Raw genomic sequence first — 13,450 nt, 5'->3', positions numbered from 1 at the left:
AAACAAATTTTGCATGAAGAAACTTCAAAAACAACAAAATGACAGCAAATATTATAATTCATTAATATTCCTAGATATATACTGTATCTATGAATCAAGAGTAAGATGCTATAAAAAAGGAACATTCAGAGAATCCCCCCAAAGAGGATATTAAAAATATGATAAAGTGAAATGAAGGGTTTGAAAGATATAGTTAAAGAAGGCACTGGAATTCTTTCTCCTGAACATACGTTGTTATTGTCTTATGGTCCATCACCCCCTATTCACCAGCAAGCATCTACCACAGGAGAGGCACTAAACCCATGGTATGGTCCAGAGTAAACAGGACAGCTTGGGGCCTCAGGACCTTGGGCCCACTCACCACCACTGCTGTGGCCAAATAGCAGGTGTTTCCTTAAGGTCATGGACCACAACCTGGGGGCCATCAGAATTATGAGAAAGAAATGAAGAATAGAAGGGACTCAATAGAATTATTACTGAGCCGGAATAGAAAGACCAACATAAAAAAGGGGGAGGGGGTACTGTGCAGAGAATATGGAAGGGAGGAAATCATCACCAAAACAATTCAAGAAAATATCCTACAATTGAAATATATGAGTTATTAGATTGAAAGAACCCACTGGGTACTAAGCATAGTGGGTGGAAATAGACCCATGCCAGTTTAAGAATTATAGACAAGGACACTTATGAGTTTTTAGAGTTAGAAGGCAGATATACACACAGAGGATCAGGGATCAGAATGGTTTTGGACTTACCAAAGCAAAACTGGAAGCCAGAATTATAGGATAGTAACCTAGCCAAACTGTCTATAAAATATGGTAACAAAATACATTTTCATACATTCAAGTTCTCAAAAAAACTTATATTCCATAAACTATTGCTCAGGAACCTGTTGAAGGATGTGTTTGACCAAAATGAGAGAGAAAACCAAAAAGGAGGAAGACATAGGATGCAAGACATAGGAAATCCAACACAGAGAGAGGTGAAGGCAATTCCCAAGGTGAAGGCGAAGGGAAGGGACTTTTCAGGTGATAGCAGTACACTAGAGAGGCAGCCAGTCCAGAATGAAGCAGTGTGACTCCAGACACAGATATGTTGAGGGCATTCTGTATTATACTACTCTTGACCTGATAATATATAGGTAGTCTGTCCCCAGAATCTTATCTGTACTTAGCTTGCATGGACCATGTGCTGATGAAGTTCTTGCTCTCTCTCACGTGCCCTGCTACCTGGATAACCAAAGACATTCATTTCACCCCACAGAAGAATTTTGCTTTGAACTACTTCTGAGAGCTGAAGATTGGCCCTGGTAAGTAAGCTTAGAAGGAGAAAATAGAGAGTATCCCACCCCCACTGATCATATCCCTGTCACATCTCAGCACCTGGTCCACACTGCAGTTCTGCCAAATGCCTTCACTGTGCTGAACTCTGTGCTTCCTGGGACTCATTCTTGCCTCCCTCAAATGGGGCAATGATAAACTCAGAAAAGCTGAAGGCGTACTATGACTCTCTTAAGCTCATCTCTGAGAACCTTCATCAAACAGTGGCAATAATGTCCTTTTCATGCACAGCCAGGTTTGTGTTTTCCTGATGATTTCTAAGTTAATCACCCCTTTCATTTGTTTATATGCAAATACTTATAGTTAAAATAACAGAATATAAAAACTACATGATGATAGCAATAGATTCAGAGAAAGCATTCTGAAAAATTCAGCTGCTATTTATGATCTAAGTAAACCACATAAACAAAATAAAACCCTTTACAAACTCAATAGAATGAAACTTTCTCAACCTGTAAACTACAGCATCTAACACATTCAGTCATGAAATGTTTTTAAAAGTTACCTTTAAAATCAAGAATAAAACAAGGATATCCGTTGTCACCACTTCTGTTCAACACTACACTGGTGGAAGTCCTATCCAACATAGTGTTTGCAAATGACATGATCGTGTACAGAAAGTACCACAGAACAGGTACCAAAAAACTACTAGAAGCAATAAGTGGAATTCAGCAAGGTCACGAGATTCAAGTCAGTATTCAAAAATCGTATTTCTATGTATTAGCACCAAACAATTGGAAAGTGAAATTTTTGAAAGTACGATTTACAGTACCGTCAAAAACATCAAATGTTTAAGGATTAAATTTAACAAATATATGCAAGCTCTGTATATTGTGGTGAACAGTTTTTTGCTGAGCAAAATTAAAGAAGCCCTAAATAAATAGATATATCATTTTCATGGGTTAGAAAACTTCAGTGTTATTAAGATGTCAGTTCTCTCCAAATTGATCTATAGGTTCAATGCAATCACAATCCAAATCTCTGCAGGCTTTTTGGTAAAAATTGAGAAACAATTTCTGAAATTTACATGGATTGCAAAGGACCTAGAAGAGCCAAAACAATTTTGAAAAAGAGCAACAAAGAGGCTTATCTACAGAACAGAAACAGACTCACAGATGTAGAGAACAGACTTGTGGTTACCAAGTGTGGGGGGTGGGGGTGGGGAATGGATTGGGAGTTTGGGATTAGTGGATGCAAACTATTATATATAGAATGGATAAAAAACAAGGTCCTACTGTATAGCACAGGGAGCTATATTCAATTTCCTGTAATAAACCATAATGGATCAATGCAATCTCTATCCAATTACCAGTGGCATTTTTTACAGAACTAGAACAAAAAATCTTAAAATTTGTATGGATACACAAAAGGCCCCGAGTAGCCAAAGCAATCTTGAGGGAAAAAAATGGAGCTGGAGGAATCAGACTCCCTGACTTCAGACTATACTACAAAGCTACAGCTATCAAGACAGTATGTTACTAGCACAAAAATAGAAATATAGATCAATGGAACAGGATAGAAAGCCCAGAGATAAACTCATGCACCTATGGTCAACTAATCTATGACAAAGGAGGCAAGAATATACAATGGAGAAAAGACAGTCTCTTCAGTAAGTGGTGCTGGGAAAACTGGACAGCTACATGTAAAAGAATGAAATTAGAACACTCCCTAACGCCATACACAAAAATAAACTCAAAATGGATTAAAGACCTAACTGTAAAACCAGACACTATTAAACTCTTAGAGGAAAACATAGAACACTCTTTGACGTAAATCACAGCAAGATATTTTTTGATCCACCTCCTAGAACAATGGAAATAAAAACAAAAACAACTGGGACCTAATGAAACTTCAAAGCTTTTGCACAGCAAAGGAAACTATAAACAAGACGAAAAGACAACCCTCAGAATGGGAGAAAATATTTGCAAACAAATCAATGGACAAAGGATTAATCGCCAAAATATATAAACAGCTCATGCAGCTCAATATTTTTTTTAATAAATGTATTTATTTATTTTTATTTTTGGCTGTATTGGGTCTTTGTTGCTGTGCACGGGTTTCTCTTGTTGCAGGGCATGGGCTCTGGGTGTGCGGGCTTCAGTAGTTGTGGCATAGTTGTGGCTCACAGGTTCTAGAGCACAGGCTCAGTAGTTGTGGTGCACGGGCTTAGTTGCTCTGCGGCATGTGGGATCTTCCTGGACCAGGGCTTGAACCCATGTCCCCTGCATTGGCAGGTGGACTCTTAACCACTGCGCCACCAGGGAAGCCCGCAGCTCAATATTAATAAAACAAACAACCCAATCAAAAAATGGGCAGAAGATCTAAATAGACATTTCTCCGAAGAAGACATACAGATGGCCAAGAGGCACGTGAAAAGCTGCTCAACATCACTAATTATTAGAGAAATGCAAATCAAAACTACAATGAGGTATCACCTCACACCAGTTAGAATGGGCATCATCAGAAAGTCTACACACAACAAATGCTGGAGAGGGTGTGGAGAAAAGAGAACCCTCTTGCACTGTTGGTGGGAATGTAAGTTGATACAACCACTATGAAGAACAGTATGGAGGTTCCTTAAAAAACTAAAAATAGAATTACCGTATGACCCAGCAATCCTGCTACTGGGCATATACCCAGAGAAAACCATAATTCAGAAAGACATGTGCACCCCAATGTTCATTGCAGCACTATTTACAATAGCCAGGTCATGGAAGCAACCTAAATGCCCATCGACAGATGAATGGATAAAGAAGATGTGGTACATATATACAATGGAATATTACTCAGCCATAAAAAGGAATGAAAGTGGGTCATTTGTAGAGACATGGATGGACCTAGAGGCTATCATACAGAGTGAAGTAAGTCAGAATGAGAAAAACAAATATCGTATATTAACGTATATATGTGTAATCTAGAAAAATGTTACAGATGAACCAGTTTGCAAGACGGAAATAGAGACACAGATGTAGAGAACAAATGTATGGACACCAGGGGGGGAAAGTGGAGGTGGTGACGGTAGTGATGGGTTGAACTGGGAGATTGGAATTGACATATATACACTAATATGTATAAAATAGATAACTAATAAGAACCTGCTGTATTAAAAAAATTCAAAAAATAACAATAAAATAAACCTACATTAACACATCAAAAAAAGCCATAATGGAAAAGAATATGAAAAAGTATATATATATATATATATATATATATATATATAACTGAATCACTTTGCTGTACACCAGAAAGTAACAGAACATTATAAATCAGCTATACTTCAATTTTAAAAAAACCTTTTTTTTAAGAATCCAAAAGAAAAGAAAATGAAAGGCAAGTCACAGACTTGGAGATAATGTTTGCAAAATATATGTCCAACAAAGGACTTACAATTAGAATATATAAAGAACTCTTGCAACTCAATAATAAGAAGGCAAATAACAATTTTTTTAATGGGTAAAGATTCAACAAACTCCGTATCAAAGAAGATACAGGGATGGCAAATAAACATATGAAAAGATACTAGCAATCATTAGGGAAATAAAAATTAAAACCACAATGGGATACCTCTATACACCTACTGAGGCAACTAAAATGAAAAAACCTGATGTCATAGCAAGTGTTAGTGAGGATGTAGAACAAAAAACGCTCCTACCCTGCTGGTGGGAATGTAAAATGATACAGTCACTTAGTAAAACAGTTCAGCTGTCTTAAGTTTAACATTTACCTGCCAGACAATTCAGCTCTTCTCCTAGCTTTTTACCCAAGAGAAATGAAAGCATATGTCCATACAAAGAGTTATTTATTAATGTTCATAGCTGTTTTATTTGTCATAGGAAAAAACGAAACAACACAAATGTCCACCAACATTTGGACAGGTAAACAAATTGTGGTATATCCATATAGTGGCGTACTACTCAGCAGTAAAGGGAAATGAGTATTGATACACATAACAACATGGATGAATTTCAGAATAATTATGCCAAATGAAAGAAGCCATATAACAAAGAGAACATACTGTATTATTCCATTTATATAACATTCTAAAAATATATATAAACTAAGCTTTTGGAGGTGATGGATAAAGCTATAAAAAATACATTAGCTATACCTGTTATTTTGGATAACTCACCAAGCTTCAGTTCCCTCATCAGCGAAGCAAAAAGAATAATACCTGCCTCACAGAGTTTATTTGAAGATTGTGTTCATGTGTGTGTGTTTATGTATATATATTGTGTGTATCTAATATACTGTAGTGCCTGACACAGCAAATGACTCAATTAATGTCCTTTCTATTCCGCCACCCCTCTGCCTCTTCCAAGTGACTGATAAGGTTACTGGGTGCTTTCAGATTACTCTCTTGATACACTTAGCAAAGTCTTAGTGGCACATTTTTTTCTTAGTACCTTTTAATGGCTAAATGTAATAGGCAAATGTATTAGAGAATTTAATAGATAAGTTTGCTTTTAATACTTATGAAAACCTTTTCCTGTCATGACAGTGATGACTTCAAGCTCTCGTCATGACATGAATTGACAAAATTTCATTTTGCTTTTTTTTTTACCCACAGGGTTTATCCATGGCTTAGAGGACTGGGTTATACATCCTTGGGTGTATTTTTATTGGGATTTTTATTATGGAACATAGATAACATCTTTTGTGATTCACTGAGGTAAGATATATTTTCAATCTCTGAAAAATATTTTTGGAATCTATTAAGCAGACCATTTCATAGGCATATAGAATTATTAGTGCACTGAAGTGAATTTTTGGCATCATTGAAATTAAAAATATACATATAGCACAATAAAGCTAAATTCTGGGAATGCTTGTTTAAATTATGTTAAAATTTGGACCTAAGAATATTCCATAACATCTGTAGGGATTTTTTGTGTGTGCATTGCAGTACTATACAGTTAATCAAATATTGACTAGGGCTTTGAAATCTGCCTAATCTGCTTTACTGAAGAAATAAGAAATGGGAATGATTTGTAATAAGCATATGAAATACGTGTATATAATTTTGTACTTTAATATGCTTAATGTTATTTTCTAAGAAAGGCAAGTATTCCTTTTTACTACCTTTTCAGCAATTATATATTCACTGGAATTTTAACCTTGGGTCTCTGGACTCTAGTCTGTCACCTAAGACACTGTCTGTCTGGGCCTCAGTTTCCATAAAATGAACTTGTTAAGTAGGTTAAACTAGTGGATCCTTCCAACTCAAAATTCTGACTTAATAGTTTTGCATAATCATAGACAACAGAGGAATGTATTGAATAGCACCACAAAAAGGCAATCAGCAAAATTCAAACTGTGGGAGATCTATAGAATGAATGACCTAGTCTCTTCAGCAAGTAAATTGCAGAGGGGGCAAAAAAGGAAGGAGGAACATAAGATTAAAAGAGACTTAAGAGATATTATCAACCAAACTCAATGTAATTACTTTTTTTTGGATCTTGATTCAAACCAACCAAGTGTTTAAAAAAAAAAAAAAGCTTATGATCAGTAATCGAATATCTAATGATGTTAAGGGATTATTGTTAATCTTTTAGGTGTGAAAATGGTATTATAGTTATGTTTTAAAGAAGTTTTAACCTTTTAGAGGTATATACTGAAATATTTAAGGTAAAATGATAACAATATCTGGGATTTGCTTCAAAATAATATGGGAGGGGAGAAGTTTAGATGATACAAGATTGGCCATAAATTATAATTGTTGAAGCTGGGTAATGGGTACATTATTATTTTGCCTACTTTTGCGTATGTTTGAAATGTAGACTTTACATGTACATAAACAAATAATACATCTTGCTTAAAAAACTAAAATCTAAGTGAGTGGTTCTGAATCAGTACCATAATATCCATCAGAACCCCAACTGGGGCTTTTACAATGCAGAGGTAAGTCATCATCCTCTGGGTGAGATCCTCTGTTTCTACTAAGAAATAAAGTAGGTTCTTAAAGATGTCTGCAAAATTTGTGGGGATATCTAGAAAATAATTTGGTGTTTCACATTGAATTTCCCCCCTCTAATAAATGAGAATATTAATATGATACACACTTAATCAAAAGATCTAGAATTTGAGACTCAGCTGTACCACTAGCTGAGTGACTGGGGCAACTCAATAATCTCTCTGCATTTTAGGTTCCTCATCTTGAAAGCAAAGCTTATAAAGCCACCTGAAAGACTCACTATGAAGTGAAATAATATTATAAATACAAAAAGACTTTATAGACTGTTTGGTGCTCTTCTGAAATGATGGTTGTACATAGGGCATAGAAAAAGCTCATGTCTAGTTTCTTGAATGAATAGCTAAGTTGACCAGTGTTTCCCAAAGTGTTTTTCCAGGAAACACTTGTTCTGTAAGGTGTTAATAAGATATTACCTGAAAGAAGGGTTCCATGTATTAGTAGGTTACATAAGGTGTTAATAAGATATTACCTGAAAGAAGGGTTCCATGTATTAGTAGGTTACCTGAAAAAAATGAAGATAACCTGTTCAGTTATGGTAGGACTTTTTAAAGCCTATAATTTGTTAATATGCATTACAAGTCTCCAAGAGGGCAATAACCTATGTACTGTTCCCTACATTTATTTTGACCAAAGAGTCATTTCTTCATGGACCTTCTGCTAGGAATACTGTTCCTCATAATACACTTTGGAAAACAATACAGCAGATTATAGCAGACATAAGGAAATTAAATAATTGCCGTGTTTGAGAATGACATTTCAAAATTTCAGAATGTTCTAAGACTGTCAGCATTAGTTGTTAAATATAAAAAATAATTGACTTGCATATTTTCCCCCCTCTCCACACAGGACCTTTCGAAAGAAGGTGCCACCTATCATAGCTGTTACCACACAGTTTCATGCATGGTGGCATATTTTAACTGGCCTTGGCTCTTATCTTCACATCCTTTTCAGGTAGGAAATAGACTTTTTTAGCCTAGTATTGGAGTGTTTCTTTCTTTACTCTTCAAATACAACAGTGTCACAGACGGAATCAGAAACTTATATTCCAACTTTGCCTCTGCCACCGGGTGATCTTAAGCAAGTCGCTTACTCTCTCTGAAGCTGTTTTCTCATCTTTAAAGGGTGACAGCTCTAGTAACTGACCTCTGGCACATGATCTACATTTTAAGTAGATCATTCATCTCCTTTTTTAGTGCAAGTAGGATATAAACATTTCCATTTCTTGTTGATCATCGTATCTTTGTTTATAGAGAACAAATTTAAGGCGAAAAAAGCAGCCAGGTCCCCCGAGTGGGGACTGGGAAAGCACGAGTATCTGAAGTCCCCAACATAATTTGTCTCCTTCCCTGAAATAAATTGGTTGCCACTTTTCTTTCCTTGTTCCCCTAATAAAGAACTTGTTGGGGCTTCCCTGGTGGCGCAGTGGTTAAGAATCTGCCTACCAATGCAAGGGTCATGGGTTCAAGCCCTGGTCCAGGAAGATCCCACATGCTGCAGAGCAACTAAGCCTGTGCGCCACAACTACTGAGCCCACGCGCCACAACTACTGAAGACCACGTGCCTAGAGCCCATGGTCCGCAACAGGAGAAGCCCATGCACCGCAGTGAGGAGTGGCCCCCACTCACCTCAACTAGAGAAAAGCCCGCACACAGCAATGTAGACCCAACACAGCCAAAAAATAAATAAAATAAATAAATTCAAGAATTTGTTGGAGGTCAGCCATTTATAGCAAAAATGGAATCAGAATTCTCTCTGATCACCCTGCTCAAATAATACGTCTGTATCACTCTTTCCCCTTACCAAGCCGTATTTTTCTTCACGGCATTTATAACCAGTCATGTGTTAACTTGTTTACCTCCCCCAACTAGACTGTAAGTTTCTTGAGAGCGAGGACTTTATCTTATTCACTGCTACTCTCCCAAGTGTTTAAATCAATGCCTGTCACATAGTAAGCACTCAGTATATATTGTTAAATGATTTAATGAATGAATGTGTACATATTGATCTCTTTACCAGGGGATCAGTCTATGTTTAATCTCAAATTCATCTCAAGAATTGAGACAGCCGAAATATTTATAGAAAGGGGAAGAAAATTTTCCTTTGAACCAATGTGAAAATTTACTCTAGTGAAATTTTTAGAATACCTTTTAAAACATTTGCATCTCACCTGTCTAGAGATCAATTTATTTAGGCAACCTGAATTTAACTACTTGAGAATGATATAAAAAGAACTTCTGGGCAACCAAATAAAGATCACTGAATTCATACTGTGAAGATCTCAAAGTTATTAATCATGGAAGAGTTCTTTAAACTCTGGCTCTAAGTATAATTATTTTATTTTTTGCTACTTCTTACTGCATTGAATATTTGGATTCTCAGCCCATAGAATATTAGAAATAACTATTTAAGAGGGAGGGTTATGGGAGGAAATGCTTGGGGAAACTGGCAAATGATAGAAAAGGAGAAACAAAAATAACTATAAAGCAAACCCAAGAATTAAAAACTTGGCACTTTAACACTGCCTACGAAGTCCCAAGGACATAACTGCAGTGTAATATAATACAGCAATGAATACTTCTTACCTGACAGACGGCTTGCCTCAGAGGGAGCATCTCTAGAGAACCAGGTGGAAGCAGTGGGGCCTTTTATAACCTAGTCTCAACTCAAATTGTATCACTCTCACAATACTCCATTGGTCAAAGTCATAGAGTCTATCTCTTGACAGGAGGAGTATTGAAGAATTTGGGGACTCCAACCTCATGTCTGAACAGGAGGCATTGTTCAGCTGGAGCTGGTATCTGAGCTCAGAGGAAAGTCCCCATGGGGCTGAGACCCAGGACTCTTAAGAAGGGTACTGCTGGACTTCTTTGGTGGCACAGTGGTTAAGAACCCACCTGTCAATGCAGGGGACACGGGTTCAAGCCCTGGTCTGGGAAGATCCCATATGCCATGGAGCAGCTAAGCCCGTGCGCCACAGCTACTGAGCCAGCACTCTAGAGCTCGCGAGCCACAACTGCTGAGCCTGCGTGCCCCAACTGCTGAAGCCCACGTGCCTAGAGCCCATGCTCCACAACAAGAGAAGCCACCGCGATGAGAAGCCCATGCACCACAACGAAGAGTAGCCCCCACTTGCCACAACTAGAGAAAGCCCACATGCAGCAGCAAAGACCCAATGCAGCCAAAAATAAATAAATGTATTAAAATAATGGTACTGCTGCTACAGGAAAAAACTGTTGCTGCCACAGTGATGGAGTGTTGTTAGGATGCTCTTCACAAGAACCACAAGCCAGTGGCCCTCATAAAAATGAAACAAAAATGAAAAGTCCTTTCTTTCTCCTCCATCTTTTCAGTCTCTCTCAAATGCCCTAATTAGCAGAGCCTCTTAGGGAGCATCTGGCAAGACAGGAATGTAGTTTGTAGTCTCATCTCCTTCATCACAAATAGGATGGAATATAGAAGAGTGGATTTGGAGCTGAGATACATTAACTTAACAGCTGACCCATCTGGTGAGACTAAAAGAGAAAAGGGGAAAAGCATAAATAACCAGTATCAGAAATGTAGCAAGAAACATCACCACAGATGCTGCAAATATAAGGAAGATAAGGAGGTATTTTTAACAACTTTATATGATAGGTACTTTTGTTTATGTTTGAAATTTTCCACAATAAAAAGTTTGAATTTTCAGCTCATAGCCTCATCTGGGCTTGATATACATTATTCCTTTAATACTCATGATGGTCCTGTTTTACACTTGAGGAAAGACAGGCTCAGAGAAGTCAGGTGCCTCACACATGATCTTAGTGTTATTGCCTGGATTTGAGCCCAGAGTTTTCTGTCTCCCCTGACCAATCAAGACCTTAGAAATCAACTAATATAACTTCTTAATTTGATGGTGAAGGAAACTGGGGCCCAGAGAGAAGTGACACTCAAGGTCACTGGCTAGTTGGAGTAAAATACATTGGATAATGATTAGACAGCACCTGAACTCAAATCCTGCTTCTAGCATTTACTAGCTGTAGCACCTTGAATGAAATATTTGACCTTTTTTGAGACTTTCTCATATGCAAAACAGGAATAATAATACCTACCTAGTACGGTAGTTTAAGAATGAAGTGTATATAAAGCTCTGGGTCCAGTGCTTGCCCCCATGCTGTAGGTACTTAACAAATAATTGGGAGCGGTGGGGGTGACAGCAAGGGTTGGAACCCAGGGCTTCTCTGCCCCAGTCCAGGACTCTTCACTAAAGAGAAGAGAAAACATGGCAACTTTCTTTTAGAGATTAACATCTGAAAAATTGTCAGAGTAAGAGTATATTCTAAGACAGTAAAGTATTCATAATATATGATACTTCTCTTTACAGTTCCAGTTTTGGGTACATTAGAATGGCATCATAGCCACACTAAGTTACTCAAATTCAAACATACGTGCTCTTTGTCATTCTCTTATTTAAAGGAGAAAATTTTTCATGCTATAAAGTTATGTTTTGCATACGTACTTATACTGTATATTACTATTCAAATACAGTTAAATCGTGTACTATATATAAACTATGTATGCTGTTAAGTTATGGACAGTTTAATAAATTTTTCAGAGATAAATTTAACTTTATTTTTGCTGTACGGACTGATATATTAGAATCTGATCTCATCTTTATTTTTTTTTAATAAATTTACTTATTTATTTTTGGCTGCATTGGGTCTTCATTGCTGCACACGGGCTTTCTCTAGTTGCGGCGAGCGGGGGCTACTGTTCGTTGTGGTGCACAGGCTTCTCATTGCAGTGGCTTCTCTTGTTGCAGAGCACGGGCTCTAGGTGCGCAGGCTTCAGTAGTTGTGGCTTGCAGGCTCTAGCGTGCAGGCTTAGTAGTTGTGGCGCACGGGCTTAGTTGCTCCACGGCATGTGGGTTCTTCCCGGACCAGGGCTTGACCCCATGTCCCCTGCATTGGCAGGCAGATTCTTAACCACTGTGCCACCAGGGACACCCAGAATCTGATCTCATCTTTAGAAGTGACTCATTTTAAAGGATTCTCTGAAGAAGTGATACCTTCCTGGTTATTTCATACCTTTATTGTAATCCTGATAGAGCTGGTATAACCGTTTCTAAAATATTCTAGGAATACGCTACCTTAATTCTTACTACCATATATCTTCAGAGATGAAACTGGCAATCATGACATGAATCACATCAAGCATGAGCAGAATGCTCCCTACTAAACTACAAACATCCTGAGGTTACAGTCTGAGAGTTGATCATTTCATCTTCCTTAGGATCTTGCCAACTGTTCTGCATAGAGTAGGTCCTCAAAAAACGGTTGCTAAATGAACAAAGTTCATTTGTCAGTGTTGCTTTTTCTTTGTATATACAGAGGCACTGTGGTTAAATTTGTCAGTAAGCCAGTTTGCGTGAATTTAAAAACTTGTCTGAACTTATTTACAAAACAGAAATAGACTCACAGACATAGAAAACAAACTTATGGTTCCCAAAGGGGAAAGGGGGTGGGGAGGGAGGGATAAATTAGGAGTTTGGGATTAACAGATACACACTACTATAAATAAAATAGATGAACAACAAGGATCTACTATATAGCACAGGGAACTATATTCAGTATCTTGTAATAACCTATAATGGAAAAGAATCTGAAAAAGAATATATATATATATATATATATATATATATATCTGAATCACTTTGCTGTACACCTGAAACTAACACAGAATTGTAAATCAACTATACTTGAATTTTTAAAAAATTTGTCTGAAAAGCTTTCCCCCCTCCCCTTTTCTTTCAGTTTATATACAAGAACACTTTACCTGAGATACAGGCCAAAGGTGAAGGTAAGTCCACTTCCTAGGGTGTGTGTGTGTGTGTGTGTGTGGAGGACGGAGGTAATGGGAGGATGGGATGGAGGTGGAAGAAGGGGGTGGGGTGGAGATGTAGCAGAGAGAGAGTACAGGCTATGGGACCAGATGCTCTTGGATCTTAAGTCTTCCACTTACTGCTCTATGACCTTGGGCAAGTCTCTTTTCTTTAAGCCTTAGTTTCTTCAGTAGTAAAATGGAGCTGTTAATAGCTACATTGTAGAGTTATTTTAAAGATCTGAGATGATTTAAATGCCCAGCTCTATGCTTGACAAAGTAG

At 37.5% G+C, this 13,450-nt stretch overlaps 1 protein-coding gene across 3 annotated transcripts in view; it reads left to right on the top strand.

Annotated features, from left to right (window-relative positions):
• The window catches only part of ACER3 (alkaline ceramidase 3), a 188,125-nt gene that overhangs the window by 164,918 nt on the left and 9,757 nt on the right, over nt 1–13,450 (top strand). For all 3 annotated transcript variants that reach the window (XM_033862213.2, XM_073808406.1, XM_033862217.2), the window contains 3 exons: nt 5,908–6,009; nt 8,158–8,262; nt 13,101–13,146. In XM_033862213.2, the coding sequence (XP_033718104.1) occupies nt 5,908–6,009; nt 8,158–8,262; nt 13,101–13,146 (253 nt within the window). The remainder of the gene's footprint in view (nt 1–5,907; nt 6,010–8,157; nt 8,263–13,100; nt 13,147–13,450) is intronic.

The sequence above is a fragment of the Tursiops truncatus genome, chromosome 8, assembly GCF_011762595.2.
Source record: "Tursiops truncatus isolate mTurTru1 chromosome 8, mTurTru1.mat.Y, whole genome shotgun sequence".
Classification (NCBI taxonomy): Eukaryota; Metazoa; Chordata; class Mammalia; order Artiodactyla; family Delphinidae; genus Tursiops; species Tursiops truncatus.
This window is presented reverse-complemented; position numbering and strand designations above follow the sequence as displayed.